The sequence below is a fragment of the Ascaphus truei genome, chromosome 4 (assembly GCF_040206685.1).
Source record: "Ascaphus truei isolate aAscTru1 chromosome 4, aAscTru1.hap1, whole genome shotgun sequence".
NCBI classification, from domain to species: Eukaryota; Metazoa; Chordata; class Amphibia; order Anura; family Ascaphidae; genus Ascaphus; species Ascaphus truei.
In genome coordinates, this window is record NC_134486.1 from 87,585,692 (window position 1) to 87,607,473 (window position 21,782).

The 21,782-nt window shown below is 43.6% G+C and overlaps 1 protein-coding gene across 3 annotated transcripts in view; it reads left to right on the forward strand.

Annotated features, from left to right (window-relative positions):
- PUS10 (pseudouridine synthase 10) overlaps positions 1 to 21,782 on the forward strand; it is a 77,070-nt gene that overhangs the window by 12,879 nt on the left and 42,409 nt on the right. For all 3 annotated transcript variants that reach the window (XM_075596186.1, XM_075596184.1, XM_075596187.1), the window contains exon 5: positions 21,102 to 21,136. In XM_075596186.1, the coding sequence (XP_075452301.1) occupies positions 21,102 to 21,136 (35 nt within the window). The remainder of the gene's footprint in view (positions 1 to 21,101; positions 21,137 to 21,782) is intronic.

The following is a 21,782-nucleotide window of genomic DNA, read 5'->3' on the forward strand; positions in this document are numbered from 1 at the left end:
TACTATCATTTCACTTATGAAGAGAATTCATGTTGGTCCATTAAAAGGTATCACGGCCTGCTATAATCCTGTATTTGGCTCAGAAAGCCCTGCATCTCACTTTTATTTGTGTCTGAACCCTGGCAGCTTTGAAACCGTATCATACAGCACAGGTAATGGAAGCGAATCCCCAGCGATGCTACTAAGATGATGGTCTATAAAGTACAAAAAAATAACTAAAAGTTAATCTCTGAGAAGACCTTTTAGTATAAGAAAATATACATAATGTCCCAAACAGTGTCTGTAAACCCGAGTGAATTGTCCCACGGAGTCCGTAATTGTAAGCAGGCTCGCCGAGATGGGGGGGGGGGGGCAGCCGCGGCTGGTGTGCCGGCTTGGCCCCCGCAACCCCCCCCAGCTAGCAGACCCCCGCAGATACGGCGTCCGAGCACCTCCGCTTCAGCGTGTCCTCAGCGCCACACCCAGCCGGGCACCTCCACCTCAGCGTGTCCTCTGCGCCACTCCCAGCCGGACACCTCCATCTCAGCAGGCACCTACGCGAAACGCATAAGAGGTTCACTCCTCGCTGTATTCTATGTGCCAATAACACTTTTTTGTACTTTACCCGACGGCAGTCCAGTTCTGCATTTTCTTCCCTACGGCAGGTGCACCGCTTTACAGCCAAGCCTCTTCATTGAAACCGTAACAGCCAGAGAGAGCATGGAGCTTTTACGTCCACATTCTTGGTAGTTCATTTGCCCTGTCGGCTTATTGCATCTCTTCCCCAACCCTCCTGGGCTGTGACACTCTGCTATGACATAAGCATCACTGCTGACATTATTCTCAACATAATTTACACATGTTGTTTGTACAGGTACAGTGTGCGTAAATTGCACTAGAGAATGCAAACAAATGTGAGTTTCTCGGTTATTCACACTGTGGCCCGCAACATTAATAATCATTGTATAATGATTTGAATATCACAATACATACTTAAAGGCGTCTCTACGACCACAAGCTCAACGTTCGGAACGGGGACTATGTGGGGACTCATTTGACTTTTCCCTTTTTGGACTGATGCTCGCTTATCCGTTCGAGTCCCCCATACCGCATATTTAAACAGGAGAAATGGAAGTACTAGTGTTTCTTTTTTCACTCTGGGAACGGGCCTGAAGATGGGGTTTATCCCCCGAAACGGTGCCCCCCTTATTTAGTTTACTCCGTTTATACTTTCTTCCCTTCTTCCCAGTGGTGTTAGATTATTACTCCCCTGTGTTAGATTATTACTCCCCTGTGTTAGATTATTACTCCCCTGTGTTAGATTATTACTCCCCTGTGTTAGATTATTACTCCCCTGTGTTAGATTATTACTCCCCTGTGTTAGATTATTACTCCCATGTGTTAGATTATTTCTCCCCTGTGTTAGATTATTTCTCCCCTGTGTTAGATTATTACTCCCCTGTGTTAGATTATTACTCCCCTGTGTTAGATTATTACTCCCCTGTGTTAGATTATTTCTCCCCTGTGTTAGATTATTACTCCCCTGTGTTAGATTATTACTCCCCTGTGTTAGATTATTTCTCCCCTGTGCCTTTGCAATGTTTGGAGCTATTCACTAAGGTCCCTGAATGAGAGTTTCTGAGACCTGATGCTTCGCTGGACTGATAAGTATCTTATCTTTATCACTCTCTTGGATTGTACAGTATATCTTCTAGTTTTTTTTGTGTCTGTTTTTGCCCATATATTCATTTTGTGATTGTGTATTCAATTGCTATATAATTGCTATTTGTCAGTAAAATATTCTCTTTGGACTCATTTCTCACTAAAGTTATTGGTTTTTTTTCTCAATGAGTGCTGGCAACCTCCTATATGTAAATTTATATTTCCCCCTTTCCCCTCCACTTGTATAGGAAGCAGGGGGTCTTAGGAGCTGAACCGCATTCATTTTTAGCTTCAGAAGACCCCCTGCTTTCCGAGATGTTTATCGGAGAAAGTGCTGCCGCTACTGTCAGGGGAAACAAAATGAAGTTTCAATCTCCCTTATCACAATAGGAAGCCGCAATGTCATCTGTTGCGGCTGCTTATTGGCCTGCGGGATGCAGAGGATTTTAACCTCAATTTTAATTTCCATTGAGATCCAGTCGAGTACCATCATTGTCCAACAATGGTCATTTCCTCTTACGGTATGCCCGTCCCACTGCCATTTTAATTTCTTTACCCATGTGGTGATGTCACTGAATTGTTTGCTTCCAAGTCCATTCCTTTGTTTTCCTGTCTCTTCGGGTAATACCCGGCATATATCTCTCCATATCTCTTTGCATTGTCTGACCTTAAATGCGCAGATAATGCATTAGCTTCAAAGTTGCACATCCATATGTGAGCACGAGCAGGATACACTAGTCAAACACTTTACAGGCATACCCCGCTTTAAGGACACTCACTTTAAGTACACTCGCGAGTAAGTACATGTCGCCCAATAGGCAAACGGCAGCTCACGCATGCACCTGCCAGCACGTCCTGAACAGCAATACCGGCTCCCTACCTGTACCGAAGCTGTGCGCAAGCGGGGAGACTATAGAGCATGTTACAAATGTGTTATTTAAATCAGTTATGCACGTATATGACGATTGCAGTACTGTACATGCATCGATAAGTGGGAAAAAGGTAGTGCTTCACTTTAAGTACATTTTCGCTTTACATACATGCTCCGGTCCCATTGCGTATGTTAATGCGGGGTATGCCTGTATTCGTGAAGCCCAATGCAAGGTTTCTTTGAAATATTGTTTTGTTGCTTCCAAATGCTCACCATCGTCATAGTCCTATTGATTTCATTTGAAAGGTTCCCATCCATTGATCCTTGCTGGCCAAAGTAGACACAACAGATTTTGACTTCTAGTTCTATTCCATTTATTTACATCTTTGCAGAGTTGACACCTTTGTTGAACATCACTTTGGTCTTGCAAAATAATTTTAAATCACTGAGGTGTAGACATAATCAAATGCTTTTACGTAATCTATTAATCCCCCAAAAAATGGTAAATCGTATTTATAGGAAATCACTTCTTGTACAACTTTGATGCGGTCCACTGCAAAATCCTGCTTGTTATGTAGCTCGGGCAAGTCCAGGGCCTGTTACAGCCGAGAAGTGACCGATTGATTGATCTGTAGTCCTTGAGATCTTCATTGTATCATTTATTGTGGATGAGGATAACTATGGCGTTGCTCCATTGTTGTGGAATTTTCCTGTTCTTCTAACATCATGTAACGTGTTTGCAAGAATTCTCTTTATTTCTTCCCCAGCTTCTTTTAAGATTTCAGTTGTAATTCCCATTCTTAATACATTTTATTGGCTCTGCTGCTACATTTGGAATGGTTCATGGTACATAATTGGTGTTTTTTCTCACTGTTCATCTGTTTGATTATACCCTGTGTAATATGTGCTTTGTACAAACTATATTATAACTGCACAATCTTTTATTGTTGATGCATTGTCTTGTTTAAGTGCTATGATTTGCTTCTTACCAATCAATGAATCATATCATATTTACATTTTTTTTTTGTTTCAAATAGTTTTATCGATTTTTACTGCATATGGGAAATCAATACGTTACAGCAGATATCAGATACACTTGCATAAAATCATATAGTAGCAAAGATGTGCGCAGTGTCAATAGATCCCCTTGATTCACAATAGGTGGTCTCCCTCTGCAGCTTTCACTCTCCCGTGATCAGCGGGGTAGATACGAAACATGCAAACAAAAAGAAAGCGCAAAAAGGGAAAAACACAATTAATAAAGATAATAACCTTTATAATAAACTTAAAAATACATACTAAAAATCGTTTACATAAAATAAGGGTTCACATGAACCCACACTTCCACAATTGCAGAGTACTAGCGGGGATACCCTGAATCAAAGCCCCTAGTTCTCGTGATCACTCAGCCCACTTGAGCATGTTGTTATGATCTGGGGTGTTTGTTGACACCTCCATTCCTAGGTTCATTTTCCGTAATCAGCCCTTTCTGATATATTCCTTTCGAATATGATTCGAAATTGGAAATCTCAGGAAAGGCTAAGCAATGGGATATTTTGCGTATGAAATGTCTTGGCTGAAGATATTTAAATATATGGAGGTCAGGGGCCTCATATTTGGTACGAAGTTCTTGGAAGCTGAGGAGCTTCCCCTTATTCAAAAGTTCTGCTACTGTCCGGATGTTTATCTTATTATATTGGTCGAACTGTTTTGGTTCGCATCCTGGGGGGAAATGTGGATTATTGACAAGAGGCGTTAGTTGGGATGGTGATGAGGTGAGCTTATATTTTCCCTTGGTTCTATTCCAGATGGTCCATGTGCATCCTATCGGGCCCAATTTCAACCAATTTGGATCTTTTAGTATCTGAATCCTGTCCCTCGGGGGACCACAGAGAGTTTGCTAGTGGGGTATCTCCTGAATAATGGGATTCGATACCCAGCCAGCAAAACGGCTTCGGATCAGCGTTCCAGACAACCACCTGCCTCATTTGGGCTGCCTGATAATATTTTAGTATTTCTGGGACCCCCGTGCCTCCCCTTGCTCTTGAAGCTAGCAGGACCGATCTCGCCGTCGCGGCCCTTTGTTCTGCCAAATGAATTGGAATATTTGCCTTTGTAGGTTTTTAAACTCAGAAATTGGGATTTGGGTCGGGAGGGTCTGGAAGTAGTACAATAGTCTGGGGAGAATACTCATTTTAACAAATATTCTTGCAATCCAGGAGATCTGGTATTTATTCCAGTTCTGTAGATATGTCTTAATCTTATTAAATAAGGGGGGGGGGGTGTGGTTGCATTGGAAAAGGGAGCAATAGTATCTGGCTATTTTGACTCCCAAATATTTAATGTGGGAGTTATTCCATTTATATTTAAAATGTGATTGTAATAGTTTAATTTCTTGTGGTGGAAGGTTTAGGGCTTCTCCGCATCAAGGCTCAACAGGACAGCCTTATTTCCAGTGAGATGCACATGTTCAATAATATCAATTATCTTTCGGCTGTTGTCTGAAGCCTGTCTACCCGAGATAAATCCTACCTGATCTATATGGATCAGTCTCTGCTGCGGCCATGGATGCCGGGATCTGTTCAGCATTCAAAAAGGAATGAAACAATTCCTGCATGCATGGAGCATGGGTCGGGAGAAATTGTTTATAATATATGTTTGAAAGTCCGCCTGGGCCCGGAGATTTTGCTGCCTTTAGTGCTTTAACTGCCAGTTCAGGTTGGGTTATTTTCTTATTTAGAAGGTCCATCTCCACTTGAGTCAGTTGGGGTAACGTGCAGTTTTCCAGGTATTGTGAAATCGCGTCTATATTAGAGGAATATTTATAATCCTTTCATTTTGCCATCTTTCTCTCTTTTCCTGATCTTCCAGGCCATCTTTTAAATAGTTAATTTCATGTCCCAGGCAAACTATCTCGTCGTCTTATGCAGATTGAAGCAGATTGAAGCTGGGGGGGCTCCTCCATTTTAACTTCCAGGTCTGTTGTTCTTTGGGTTAGGACATCAATCTATAATTTAAGGCCACGCACTGCTCTTTTTAAATTTTCTTGAAAAGATACTCACATCTTTAGGAATGTCCTCCATATACTGCGTTGTGAGTTCATCCCCTCCTAAGGTTGCGGGCGCTAATTCCCTTTCTTTGTCGGGGGTGCCCGTGCGGTGGCGCCATTTTGAGTTTCCCCGCTCGGCCCTGCAGTTTGCTGAACTGCGCTGAAATAACGGGAAACGTCCTGCGATTGCAGCTTTCTCTGCTTTCCAGCCATACCTGGCTGACTGGTGGGGATGGGTCACCCGAGAGCTCCAGTAAAGTTGGTAGGAAAATATCTTTTTACTCGTTTTCTTTGTGAGGGTCTTAGGAGCTCCCTCGCTACCCAACCATCCTCAGTGACGTCACCGGATGTGTTGCCATATTTCCATTTTTGTTGTTTTCTCTAGTCTTCCTTGCTATATCTTACAGTTTTCGTACATCTTCACTTATACGCTTGCAGATCGTCTTACACAACTCTGTATATTCAATCTTTGTGGTTGCATCTTGGGACTGCTTCATTTGTTGTTGTTTCCTCAGTAACTGCCTTGTTTCATCCGAATATTTTCTTATACAGTTGTTCGTTAGCAATTCCACCCGTTTGTTCTGCGCTTTCAACTGCAATTTTCATATATTATTCAGAATTGTTGAAGTATCCCCATACATCAGTTGCAAGCCGAAGCGATTTTTCAGATCTAGTTCAAATTCTTTGAAAAATGTGGATGTTCTTGATGTTGGTTGTTTGTCTTTTTTTTAAATCCGTTGTTTTCTTTCCATCTTTGCATTAAGCTGTAATTTACAGCAAACCACTTCTTCTTCTTGTAGTCTTCAATCTCGTGTTTCTTGTTAGCCAGGATATAGTCCACTCCATGTCCATTTTCTATTTGGATTATTCTTGAATGAATTCATGACACAGAGTTTTCCCATTCTGTTGATCTGTCCCCTCATTCACTCCTGTTACCATAAACATACTTACTAACTTGTGCTTCTTCTTTCTGCTGTGCACCAAGCTTTCCATTTAAATCTGCTACAACGATCTTGGGGTGACTATTTCCTTTGTTCGTGTTGGTTCATTTCATGGTAGACATCTTCCACTTCATTCTCTGTGTGGCTAGATGTTGAAGCATACACGTGAATGATTTGAAGCATGTATTTCTTTGTTAACTGAATGACGGTTTTGGCTGCTCTTTCCGATGAGCTTTCATACTCCTTACCTACTGTAAGAATGTATGTTAATGTTTATTTGATTGTTGTCGTCCTGCAACCCTACAGAATATGTTGGTGCGGTATAAATAAATGATAATGGGTAGAGGTGTAAGAATGTGCTTAGCAGGGAGTTTTCAGAGTAGAAACTGCGGAGCATAATTGGATCGGGCCCACCGCAAGGTCCTTAGCAAAGTCCTGATCCAATAGGCCTGGATGAGGTAAGCAGTATACAGAGTGAAGGGATATTGATCCCCTATGGATAGAGTGTATTCCCACTGGAACAGTAGGTCCTCAATAAACGTCCGATCTGCTAATTATAGAGGAAGAATGCCGTTCACAGTAACAGGATACTGATCCCCAAGAAATAGGGTGTGTGTCCCCAGGATCCATCAGATACAGGGTGTTAAGGAAGCTATGCAGATGATAATGCCAATGTAACCATTGCTAAAGGAAACAAGCCTACGTAGCCCCACAGCGTATGAGTTAAAGCTACCAAGGGGGTCACGGCAGCGGTTCAGCCAATGAGGGCGAATCAGCCGCTTGACGTCATGGCCGTGCCCCGCCAAGCCCCTTTCCGCAACTGAAACGGATGCACGCGCCGCCAAGCACTCTGGCGCACGTGCAGCCATGACAACTGGGGCCGTAGCTTTTAAGGACAACAAATAAATATATATATATATATGTGTGTGTGTGTTTTTATATATATATATATATATATATATATATATATATATATATATATATATATATGCAAATACAACTGTATGCTCATATATATATACATATATATATATGTATATGTATAATGTATGTGTATATGCTTTTATCTGCATGTCTTCTCTTTTTCCCCTTTCCTGTCTGTAATTGTTCTCATTTATTTTTACCTCTTGCAAGATCTTTGAGTCATGTTATATGTCATCAGACAACTTTCTAGGGATTCCCCTTTTCTGTTCCCTAGAGGCACACTCCCACTTATCTCACGGTAGCAGAAAATTGTGAAAGCGCTCATCCACGGAACACATTCTGTATTATTTTTCATGCTTGTTTTTAGAATTGTGTGTGTTGGGACCTGTATGTATGCATATATATGTGATATATATATATATATACATATATATATATATATATATATATGTGTGTGATAATACTCTGTATGTATATAGATGTTTGTGTGTGTGTGTATATATATATATATATATATTATATATTTATGTGTGTATGCCCCTGAGGAAGTAGCAAGTAAATGTGACGAAACGCATAGCGCTCGTTCTATTGGAGGCTCCTTCAGCCACGTCCTGTAACGCGCTGTACCTAGCCCCCTTTGCCCCCCCCCCCCCAATTGCGGATGGCAATAGGGGTTTGTGCTGGTTGTTGGTGTGCCGGTTCGCTGGTCTTGTGACGGCGCCACCGGAGTTCCCCTGCACTTCAACGCTGACTTTCCATCGGAGCATGACAGAGGACATTTAAATCTGGGACTTTGGAAGTGAAGAGTGCCATCTTATCTCCTTCCTGGACTCCCACTGCAGCAAGGGATTCTGGGAAATGACATGCAAATGAGCACACAATGTGAATGGATATTCCAGGCAAAAGGTGACACATTGTGTGCTCATTTGCATGTTATTTCCCAGAATCCCTTGCTGGAGTGGGAGCACTGTATGCAAGGTGATAATGGTTGAAAGGCAGGGTTGCAGACCTGTCTAAGGCTGAGTCCATGGTCAGCGCTTAGGCGCTGACCCATGCTAAGGCGCGCTGACGCTTGTCAGTGAGCCCCTGCAGCCTCAATGAGAGCGGCTTTAGCAGGGGCTCGCGCAGGCGTGCGGAGGCGTAGCACTGAAATTTTTTAGTGTTGGCACTCACGGGAGCGCAGGGCCGGTCACGTGAGCGGTTCGCCCAATGAGGGCGAACCGCTCCGTGACGTCACCTGCCCGCCCCCGGACGTCACGCGAACTAAGGTCAGGGTTCCCTCAGCCTCAGCGCTCCTCCGCACGGCTGGAGTCACCATGGTCTCACGCACGATCTCCCAAGCTTTGTGCTTGAGGAGACACTGGAGAGATACTTTTCAGGCTCAGAGCAGGGTCACATGACACATGGGAAGAGAGAGGGCGTGTTCTAATGCCCTGTCACTACTGCAAACACAAACATGGGATTTCTGGCCGAGAGGAGTGGAGTGGAGGGGAGGGGGGGGGGAGGCAAAACGGACTGCTGTGGTGTGTGTGGGGGGGGGGGGGCAAAACAGACTGCTGTTGTGTGGGGGGGAGGCAAAACGGACTGCTGTGGTGTGGGGGGGCAAACAGTGGTGTGGTGTGGGGGGGGCAAACAGTGGTGTGGGGGTTGCAAAGTGGTGTGGTGTGAGGGGGCAAACTAAGTGAGGGGGGAAGGAGAGAAGGGAGAAAGGAGAGGGGAGAGAGGGGAAGGGAGAGAAGGGGGGAGAGAAACGAGAGGAGGAAAGGGAGAGAGAGAGGAGGGAAGGGGGAGAGAGAGGAAGGAAGGGGGAGAGAGAGGAGGGAAGGGGGCTAGAGAGGGGGGAAGGGGGCTAGAGGGGGGGGAAAGGAGAGAGAGAGCAATGGGGGAAAGAGAGAAGGGAGAGAGGAGGGAGGGGGGTTGAGAGAAAATGGACAGACACACACACAGCCCCCTATTCAGCCAATGACACGCCCCCTCCCCTAATAGCTCCACACAACACTCACACACAAACTCTCTCTCACACACACAAACTCTCTCACACACACACACACTCTGTCTCTCTCACATAGACTCTCTCTAACACAGACACCATCACACGCACACTCTCACACGCACACAGACTCAATTTCTCACTCACTCACACACACAGACACTATCACATGCAGACACTCTCCCTCTACCACTTGCCCTCTTGACCCCATTCCCTCCCATCTCCTAAAACCTCCTGCTCCTACTATAATCCCTATGCTCACACACATTTTTAACTCCTCCCTCTACTGTGGTACCTTTCCCTCCTCATTCAAACATGCAACAGTTATATCATTACTCAAAAACAGCACGCTTGACCCTGCCTGTCTTTCTAACTATTGACCTGTCTCCCTCCTGCCTTTTGCCTCTAAACTCCTTGAATGTCTTGGATTCTCTCGCGTGCTCCACTTTCTCAACACCTATTCTCTCCTAGACCCTCTACAATCTGGTTTCTGCACTGCTCACTCGACTGAAACAGCCCTCACTAAAATAACTAATGACCTCCATGCTGCCAAAGACCGAGGTCATTACACTCTGCTCATATTACTCGACCTCTCTGCAGCATTTCACACCGTGGACCACCCTCTTCTCCTTCACATTCTCCATACTCTTGGTATTCGTAACAAAGCTCTATCATGGATCTCCTCTTACCCCTCCCATCGTACTTTCAGTGTCTCTTCTGCTAGCACCTCCTCCTCCAGGGCTCTGTCCTGGGACCTCTTCGCTTTTCTCTGTACACACTTTCTCTAGGTGACCTAATCACATCTCTTGGGTTTAAATATCACCTCTATTTTGACAACACAGTACATGTACCCATTGCATGAGTAACAGGGGGTAGGGTATAATGTTTACCCAGTGCATGAATAACAGGAGATCGGTATAATGTTTACCCATTGCATGAGTAACAAGGGGTAGGGTATAATGTTTACCCAGTGCAGGAATAACAGTAGGTCGGGTATAATGTTTACCCATTGCATGAGTAACAAAGGGTAGAGTATAATGTTTACCCAGTGCATGAGTAACAGAAGGTAGGGTATAATGTTTACCCAGTGCATGAATAACAGAAGGTCAGGTATAATGTTTACCCAGTACATGAATAACAGGAGGTCGGGTATAATGTTTACCCAGTGCATGAATAACAGGAGGTCGGGTATAATGTTTACCCATTGCATGAGTAACAAAGGGTAGAGTATAATGTTTATCCAGTGCATGAGTAACAGAAGGTAGGGTATAATGTTTACCCAGTACATGAATAACAGGAGGTCGGGTATAATGTTTACCCAGTACATGAATAACAGGAGGTCGGGTATAATGTTTACCCATTGCATGAGTAACAGGAGGTCGGGTATAATGTTTACCCATTGCATGAGTAACAGGAGGTCGGGTATAATGTTTACCCAGTGCATGAATAACAGGAGGTCGGGTATAATGTTTACCCAGTACATGAATAACAGGAGGTCGGGTATAATGTTTACCCATTGCATGAGTAACAGGAGGTCGGGTATAATGTTTACCCATTGCATGAGTAACAGGAGGTCGGGTATAATGTTTAACCAGTGCATGAATAACAGGAGGTCGGGTATAATGTTTACCCAGTACATGAATAACAAAGGGTAGAGTATAATGTTTATCCAGTGCATGAGTAACAGGAGGTAGGGTATAATGTTTACCCAGTACATGAATAACAGGAGGTCGGGTATAATGTTTACCCAGTACATGAATAACAGGAGGTCGGGTATAATGTTTACCCAGTGCATGAATAACAGGGGGTATACTGATTACACAGTGCATGAATAACAGGAGGTCGGGTATAATGTTTACCCAGTGCATGAATAACAGGAGGTCGGGTATAATGTTTACCCAGTACATGAATAACAGGTGGTCGGGTATAATGTTTAACCAGTGCAGGAATAACAGGAGGTCGGGTATAATGTTTACCCAGTGCATGAATAACAGGAGGTAGGGTATAATGTTTACCCAGTGCATGAATAACAGGAGGTCGGGTATAATGTTTACCCAGTGCATGAATAACAGGAGGTAGGGTATAATGTTTACCCAGTGCATGAATAACAGGAGGTCGGGTATAATGTTTACCCAGTGCATGAATAACAGGAGGTAGGGTATAATGTTTACCCAGTGCATGAATAACAGGAGGTCAGGTATAATGTTTACCCAGTGCATGAATAACAGGAGGTAGGGTATAATGTTTACCCAGTGCATGAATAACAGGAGGTCGGGTATAATGTTTACCCAGTGCATGAATAACAGAAGGTCAGGTATAATGTTTACCCAGTGCATGAATAACAGGAGGTCGGGTATAATGTTTACCCAGTGCATGAATAACAGGAGGTAGGGTATAATGTTTACCCAGTGCATGATTAACAGGAGGTAGGGTATAATGTTTACCCAGTGCATGAATAACAGGAGGTCGGTATAATGTTTACCCAGTGCATGAATAACAGGAGATCGGGTATAATGTTTACGCAGTGCATGAATAACATTAGGTCGGGTATAATGTTTACCCAGTGCATGAATAACAGGAGGTAGGGTATAATGTTTACCCAGTGCATGAATAACAGGAGATCGGTATAATGTTTACCCAGTGAAGGAATAACAGGAGGTCGGGTATAATGTTTACCCAGTGCATGAATAACAGGAGGTCGGGTATAATGTTTACCCAGTGCATGAATAACAGGAGGTCGGGTATAATGTTTACCCAGTGCATGAATAACAGGAGGTCGGGTATAATGTTTACCCAGTGCATGAATAACATTAGGTTGGGTATAATGTTTACCCAGTGCATGAATAACAGGAGGTAGGGTATAATGTTTACCCAGTGCATGAATAACAGGAGATCGGTATAATGTTTACCCAGTGCAGGAATAACAGGAGGTCGGGTATAATGTTTACCCAGTACATGAATAACAGGAGGTCGGGTATAATGTTTACCCAGTGCATGAATAACAGGAGGTCGGGTATAATGTTTACCCAGTGCATGAATAACAGGAGGTAGGGTATAATGTTTACCCAGTGCATGAATAACAGGAGGTCGGGTATAATGTTTACCCAGTGCATGAATAACAGGAGGTAGGGTATAATGTTTACCCAGTGCATGAATAACAGAAGGTCAGGTATAATGTTTACCCAGTGCATGAATAACAGGAGGTCAGGTATAATGTTTAACCAGTGCATGAATAACAGGAGGTAGGGTATAATGTTTACCCAGTGCATGAATAACAGAAGGTCAGGTATAATGTTTACCCAGTGCATGAATAACAGGAGGTCAGGTATAATGTTTAACCAGTGCATGAATAACAGGAGGTAGGGTATAATGTTTACCCAGTGCATGAATAACAGGAGGTAGGGTATAATGTTTACCCAGTGCATGAATAACAGGAGGTCGGGTATAATGTTTACCCAGTGCATGAATAACAGGAGGTCAGGTATAATGTTTACCCAGTGCATGAATAACAGGAGGTAGGGTATAATGTTTACCCAGTGCATGAATAACAGAAGGTCAGGTATAATGTTTACCCAGTGCATGAATAACAGGAGGTCAGGTATAATGTTTAACCAGTGCATGAATAACAGGAGGTAGGGTATAATGTTTACCCAGTGCATGAATAACAGGAGGTAGGGTATAATGTTTACCCAGTGCATGAATAACAGGAGGTCGGGTATAATGTTTACCCAGTGCATGAATAACAGGAGGTAGGGTATAATGTTTACCCAGTGCATGAATAACAGGAGGTCGGTATAATGTTTACCCAGTGCATGAATAACAGGAGGTCGGGTATAATGTTTAACCAGTGCATGAATAACAGGAGGTTGGGTATAATGTTTACCCAGTGCATGAATAACAGGAGGTAGGGTATAATGTTTACCCAGTGCATGAATAACAGGAGGTCGGGTATAATGTTTAACCAGTGCATGAATAACAGGAGGTAGGGTATAATGTTTACCCAGTGCATGAATAACAGGAGGTCGGGTATAATGTTTACCCAGTGCATGAATAACAGGAGGTAGGGTATAATGTTTACCCAGTGCATGAATAACAGGAGGTCGGGTATAATGTTTAACCAGTGCATGAATAACAGGAGGTCGGGTATAATGTTTACGCAGTGCATGAATAACATTAGGTCGGGTATAATGTTTACCCAGTGCATGAATAACAGGAGGTCGGTATAATGTTTACCCATTGCATGAATAACAGGAGGTTGGGTATAATGTTTACCCAGTGCATGAATAACAGGGGTAGGGTATAATGTTTACCCAGTGCAGGAATAACAGGAGGTCGGGTATAATGTTTACCCAGTACATGAATAACAGGAGGTCGGGTATAATGTTTTTCCAGTGCATGAATAACAGGAGGTCGGGTATAATGTTTACCCAGTACATGAATAACAGGAGGTCGGGTATAATGTTTACCCAGTGCATGAATAACAGGAGGTAGGGTATAATGTTTACCCAGTGCATGAATAACAGGAGGTCGGGTATAATGTTTACCCAGTGCATGAATAACAGGAGGTCGGGTATAATGTTTACCCAGTGCATGAAAAACAGGAGGTCGGGTATAATGTTTACCCAGTGCATGAATAATAGGAGGTCGGGTATAATGTTTACCCAGTGCATGAAAAACAGGAGGTCGGGTATAATGTTTACCCAGTGCATGAATAACAGGAGGTAGGGTATAATGTTTACCCAGTGCATGAATAACAGGAGGTAGGGTATAATGTTTACCCAGTGCGTGAATAACAGGAAGTCGGGTATAATGTTTACCCAGTGCATGAAAAAATAGGAAGGGGGGGAGAGGGGGGTATAATGATTACACAGTACATGAATGACAGGAGGTAGGGTACCTTAGGGTAAGGGCTAACGACTAAAACCCCTTCAATGAACCCCCTAACCACTAAAACCCTTAGATTAACCCCTACCCTCTAAAACCCTTAAATGAATCCCCTACCCTATCGACTAAAGCCCTTACATTAAATCCCTACCCTAACCACTAATATCCCTTAAATTAACCCCCTACCCTAAACAGTAATAAACCTTACCTTAGAAGCGGCTGCTGGCAGGGATCCCAGCGGTGAATCGGCTGCGGCCATTTCGTTGTGCTGCGGCCATTTCGTTGTGCTGCGGCCAGGTTTCCCATTCCGTCAGTTATCTTTTATAATGTTTCCTAGTGTTTGTTTGCTTAGGTTTTTTTGTTTGTTATTATGTCAGGTTTTCTTCTGGGATGTCTTGGTAAAGGTCCTCAAAGTCGTTTTTCCAAATGTTGCCATTCTGAATGGCCAGATGCCTGTTGTTTTGCATCAGGATGTTCCAAGTTTGCCCCCAAAAAATGGTCATCCAAAGCTTCTTGGATTCTTTCTAATTTTTTGGCAATGTGGTTCTGTTTTTTCTTTCTTCGGGTATGTCTGTAGTGTTTCAGGTGTTGGTGTGGTACCTTGTCCATAGTTCTGTATTGTTCGGGTCTCTGTGTTTTTGGTTTTACATTGTTTATAGGCTTTTTTTGTAGGGTATTCCATTCACAATCAAACCATTTTTCTTTGATTTTATAGTTTGTTATTGGTCTATTGGATCTGATTTTTATTCAGGTTTGATTTATTGGCTATTAGATCAAATATATTTTTTAGATTTCTTATTTGCAGGTTTACTCTGTGTTTGTTCTGCATGTAGTTTGTGCTTTGGAGCAGGTTTCTGGCTTCTGGGCTATTGATTGTTTCTGTGTATGTAGCAAGGCTCTGTTTTGTCCATTTGTACGTGGCTTTCAGGTTATGGAGCTGGGAGAGGGTGTTTTGGGGGCTGTGCTTGGTTGGCCTGGTCACTTAAAGCAGCAATACTACTTTCCCCCTTTCTTTTTGTTATTTCTATATTTCCATATGTGAAGCATGTAGCAATGTAGCGACGCTGCATGATGACTACACTGATCAAGAGGATCAACGAGGGACACCTGGTGTTGGGTCTATTTAATGGGACTTGTGTGGATTGTGTATTATGCCATTTACTCTTGGGAAAGGCCTAGTGAGGCCAAAACGTCGAATCACTGGCAATAAATGAAGTGTATCTAAATCTGTAGTGCCCTGCTTCTTCCATTTATCTATTGCAATGTATCATTCTACATTCTTCCCGAAACTGGCAATCGTTTGGTGCTCCCGATATAAATCTGTAACAATCCTGATTGTGCGGCTATCTAAAAGACTGTGTCTGTGTAACTCAGCAGCTACAATGTACAGTGAAAGGGAAACAAACTTGCGCAAATCAAAATAACACAATAATGTGACATGGTGAGAAGGTAAGTATAAACTGTGACTGTGGCAGTGAAAAACGTGAAATAACAACGAGCTATCTGTCCCTACAGCTCCGGCAAGTCTCTCTCAAAAAGAGAGAAAAGAAAGTCCAATGGAGCAAAAGTTACCATATAGCACTGGGGGAAAAGAAAAGAGAAACAAAATATAGTGTGTGATCTGTGTTGTGAATAACACCTCCCCGCTACAATACCAGCGTGTGACCGCTATGGATTCACTTCCTACACATCTCTCCACTGGTGTCATATAGCTTGTAGGTAGGTTAGGACAGCGGTGCGCAAACTGGGGGGTGCGAGACTGGCTGCAGGGGGGGCGCGCGGATTACAGAGGCCCCGCACGCTTCCCGAAGGCACTTACATTAAGTGCTGGGGGAGCGGCCAAGGCCTCTGTAAACCTTTACTTACCTTGGCTCCACGTGTCGCCATGGCAACGCGGTGTCAAATGACGCTCAAGGTCATGTGACGTCACGTTGCTCTGACAACGTGACGTCATGACGCCGGAGCCGGGGTGAGGGGGGGGCGCGGGTGTGAGGTGACCGCCGACGGGGGGCGCAGGGAAAAATGTTTGCGCCCCCCTGGAATAAGGTAAAATATGCACAGTGCACTTATAATGTTAAAAATAATAAAACACAGAGTAGAACAGACTCAGAGCGGAGAGGCATAGATATCACCACCGTGGTTGTCCTCTCGATCTACTTCTGCATCACGTGGTCTCGTCCTCTCATTTTGCGGTGTTGGTCTCTGCTCTGTCTGTTGCTGTCCTTGCGCAAAAAAGTCCCCTCAACGCGTTTCACAATGGCTTCGCCGGGAGTGACGATATATGCACTTTTAAAGAAATCTTCTTGTGATTTTTCCATATTGTAATGAGGAGGTGTTATTCACAACGCAGATCACACTGTTTTGCTTCTCTTTTCTTTTTTTCTCAGCACTATAGGGTAACTTTTGCTCCAACAGCTACACTATATTCTTATATTAGTAAGGTAACCTCATCTATTGTTACAGTTTGCAGCTCAAACTGCTGAAAATATCGGCAGCAAATGATCACAAACAAGAAAGTGTTACAAAGATCTTGCACTGGTGGGGAGCTGTTTAAAACCTACTGTAAAGAATCAAAAGTATGCTTTATAAGTCATTAAAATGGAATTCATATTTCACATGTTTTGCTGCCTTAATAAAGAGCAGGGTTTGATTGTGGTCTGAATGAGAGGATGCTGGTGTAACTATGAAAGCACTGATGGCTTGTGAATATGTTGGTGATTGTGTAATCCACTGTGCTGCTGTCCCAGCATAGAGCTGTATGTGTATATGCCCAAAGAGTCTCCCCTAGTCCGTCCATTGATTTGATTATTTTCAGTCCCAGACCTCGACACAGGTTCAGCAGCTCCTTACCACTCGTGTTTATTGTCATATTGTCTTTGGAGTGACACAGAGCTATGACAGCAAGTGTCACTTCCAAAGATGTACAGTAGTTGTTTCCATCTGCAGATACTGTATGTAGTCATGTTCTCTGTCTAGTCTGGCATTGAGGCCGCCACATACAGGATCAGCACTTTGCTCAGTGTTGGCAAGTGGGTTGCCTCTGTCTGCAAGATCTCAAAGATGTCTGTCTTGTAATATGGGGAGATGTGGGGGAGGGATGTGTCATATTGATGGGATTTAAAATTAGCTTTTTATTTGTAGCCACACGTGGGTATCTCCTCTCTTTAGTGGGTTTATTTAGCCTTTTTTTTTTTTCAACTTTGTATGTTTATTTAGCTTTTAAAATCCTCTTTGTACCATATTATAATTCCTCCTGAATGGCAGCCTCCGTTCACACCTCTTTGTTTTTGGGCTGGTACTAGGAGCACACTATATCCCATTGGTATGAGAGACGTCTCCTCTGATTGGATCCATGTTTCGTGGAGGATAAAAATTTCTACAAATTGTTTATAAAGTCTGGGTCTTGTGTTTTAGACCCAAAAGCAGAAGCATTCAGGCCCTGAATGTTCCAGCTGCTGATTATAAAATATCCCATCTTGGCTATCTTATACCTAGCAGTGAGCTCGTGTGGAAGAATTCCCCCCCCCCCCCCTCGATTTCAGTAGTTAGTCTTTCTTGATTAATGTGGGTGCAGTTTTAATACTTATATTCTTTCTTCTCTGCATATGTCTCTCACTCTGTCTCACTCTTTCACTCTCTCACTCTCTCTCACTCACTCCCACTCTCTACCCTCTCCCCCTGTGTGCATTGGCAGACAGAGTACAGGAGGGATCTGACTATCCCTGCCCCAGTCCTTCAACTATCTTCGCCCCCAGACCTCGCACAGCCTCTGCCTCGTGCCCTCCGATTTCTCTTTCCCCCCCCCCCGCCTCTCTCATCACTGACCTACGGTGACTTGACATGTCAATCATTGTCACTGCGTGTCCCAGCGAGCCAGATCCAGCTTTGATGTCGCTGGGGAGCATTGTTGCCGGTGACAGCAGTGACTGTCAGGCCAGTAATCACTGCTAAAAAGAAAGGTGATAGTGCGCAGCTAATACCGTGATATGGTGAAAGAATTCACTAATTGTGAACAGAATAATAATATACAATGTGATTAGTGTATAGTGAACAATATTGATAACCTTATAAGTGCACAAAAAGTGCGTCTGCAGCCTTTTCTTGAGGGGTGGCTCGGCACCCCTAAAGCTAGAGAAACAGAAAAAAGACAGGGCGCACAACGCACATAGTGAAATAACGTTTAAAAAGTAATTTTACTCAAGAAATAATAAGTTCTGCGTACATCAAAGTTAAAAGTATCAAGCAATGGATAAGTGGGGTTACCACACAGGGAGACGGCAGGACTCGTCAGACTTCATCCACCACCGGGAGGAAAACCGGAGACCAACGATCAGCTGACCAGGTACGCGGTGAAGAGATGGAGGAGGGGTAGAGGGGGAAGCCCTCTGGGTCCACGGATAGCACTCACTCCGTTCCGAGATATCAGATGTTGAATCCACAGTGTGAAAACACACACAAGTCCCAAAGGCCAGTGTAATCCTCTCTGCTAGGGCTTCCACTGCTACACGCCGACAGAACGCTGTTGCGCCTCGTGAGACGCCCGCTGATGACGTCACTGCTGGCTCCTTCGATACAGAGCCCAAGGCAATGCTTGCAGGACACTCGTTCACAGCGCAAACAGCCACACGGCTTCCAGGGAGGCATAGAATTGGTGAAACAGGGATGGCTGGCACACGGGACAGGAAAACGTTATATGAAAGAATAATGACTATAAAATATAGTATAATATGAGCTGAAACACACTCCAACGCATTTCGTACCCTGAAGAAGTAACTGTGTGTCACGAAACGCGTTGGAGTGTGTTTCAGCTCATATTATACTATATTTTATAGTCATTATTCTTTCATATAACGTTTTCCTGTCCCGTGTGTCAGCCATCCCTCTTTTCACCAATTCTGTGCCTCCCTGGAAGCTGTGCGGCTGTTTGCGCTGTGAACGAGTGTCCTGCAAGCATTGCCTTGGGCTCTGTATCGAAGGAGCCAGCAGTGACGTCATCAGCGGGCGTCTTACGAGGCGCAACAGCGTGCTGTTGGCGTGTAGCAGTGGAAGCCATAGCAGAGAGGATTACACTGGCCTTTGGGACTTGTGTGTGTTTTCACACTGTGGATTCAACATCTGATATCTCGGAACGGAGTGAGTGCTATCCGTGGACCCAGAGGGCTTCCCCCTCTACCCCTCCTCCATCTCTTCACCGCGTACCTGGTCAGCTGATCGTTGGTCTCCGGTTTTCCTCCCGGTGGTGGATGAAGTCTGACGAGTCCTGCCGTCTCCCTGTGTGGTAACCCCACTTATCCATTGCTTGATACTTTTAACTTTGATGTACGCAGAACTTATTATTTCTTGAGTAAAATTACTTTTTAAACGTTATTTCACTATGTGCGTTGTGCGCCCTGTCTTCTTTCTGTCAGTCATCACTGCGCCAGGGGGGAATTTTAGGTCACCCAGGATTTTTCCATCCCTGTTATACACACACAATGCTCTATTACTTAATAAAGGGATTTACTTTGTGGCTATCTTTCATGTTTATTGACAACTGAGACTGTAGTGCCACCAACCACTACACCGTAGGAGAGGCGGCAGGACTAACCTAGAGATAAGAAATGCACACAAAACCACAACCTAACACACACTTAATTTCCTTATATAAAATAAACCAATTTGTCAACAAGTGTATTCTGTATTTTTCCAGTTATACCCACTCTGAACCAGTAAATTATAGTCTTTACAGTGAGTCTCAGCAACTCTAATCTTCTTACATTAACCTCAAAGAACCTTAAATGTGTCAGATTTGAGGTTGACTTTACAAAGTGAGACACCAAAGAAATCTGAAATCTCACAAGGATTTGAGGTAGTCTTCCAGTTTTGAGGGCTTGTGTCCAAGATGAAAAAGAGAGCCTGGAGCCTCCAGGGGATAAGGGTTACTACTGTAGGTCCACTTCCTTGGATTGGGAAGTTACTTGGTTAGAAGGGATGCTCGTTGCAACCGGAGGGCGGGGGGTGGGGAGGGAAGAGAGGTGGATGTAAGTAAATGCTACTGGGATTAAGAAATGTATTGCACTTTGCTTAATCCACTGCATTCTGGGGCACAAGTTTTTTAGTCCAGCGGTAATTAACAACTATTCTGCAAGACAGGGGTCTGCTCTCAGCCAATCAGGATACAAACCTGGACACTGGGTATTTTGTATCACCAGCAGGGTGAGTGCAGCCTTGGTGCTACTCCCCAGTTCCAGACTCTTTTGAGAGTCCAGTTGACCACACCAGCAGAATCCTGGACAAACCATCTTTCAGAAGATATTGAAAAGAACATGTCTGGGTAAAACTGGACATCTGGCAAGCCTAATTTTAGGGTATAGTTACCCATTTTAGGTGGTAACCGGGGATAGAAGAATGGTCGATGGGTACTTTTGGAAGCTCGCTGTAAGTCTGTTTCTAATAGGTCAGACTTGGAGCACCAGCGAGTGCAAATGAAGTTTTTGATCAAACTCGATTGATTGACATGGAATTTTCAAAGGTGCAACACCCTGAGACTCCCACTGGTCTGTTTCATCTTTTCATGCTAAAAATACATAAATAGCTTAAAATATTAAGAGTAGTTGTAATTGCACCAATATAGATTGAGGAACAGATCCAACATAAAGCTGCTGTATTAGGGCAGAGACTCATTAGCTGGCCTAACCCCTACTAATCCGAACAATGTATTATAGAAATGTTGTCACGCTGATGGATGGTACTGCAGAAAGTAAGGCATGCTTCTAATTTTGGATTTTCTTTCTTTCTGGGTGCGGCTGGTTGCACATGTAGCATTCTGCATGGCTTCTATCGAAACAGGAAATGGGGTGAGTAATTGTCAGGTATTTTCACCACTTGTGTCATCTGATAACCCATTTTGCCTTATGCTTTAAGTATGTGGTAATTGCTTGCTTGCTTTTGTTTGCAGTGAAAGTGAAACTAAAAAAGCTATATGTTGGCATGAAATGCTCAATCACAAGTTAATAATAATAATAATAATAATAACTTTATTTATATAGCACTTTTCTCCCAATGGAACTCAAAGTACTTCACAGTTACAAAATGGGAATCACCTAATACTGATGTACTCACAAAGGAAAAAAGAAGAAAACTTTTAAGGATATAAAAGAGACCAAACACAAGGAAAGATACAATACAGGGTGGGACGGTACTGTAGCTATTTAATGCAGGACAGGTTGTGGTTCATTAAGGAAATGCCTGGGTAAACAGGTAGGTCTTGAGCCTGTTTTTATAGATTTCCAGGGAGGGGGCCTCTCGGACTGTACGAGGCAGACACTTTCAGAGATCGGCAGCAGCGTTGCAAAAAGCTCGGGCCTTAAAGGAAGTCAAGGAGACTCTGGGAACTGGTAGGTGTCCTTTATCTGCAGATCAAAGTGAGTGAATGGGATTGTAGGGAACTAGAAGCTCTTTCAGATAGCTAGGACCCTGGTCGTGTTGGGCTTTGAATGTTAA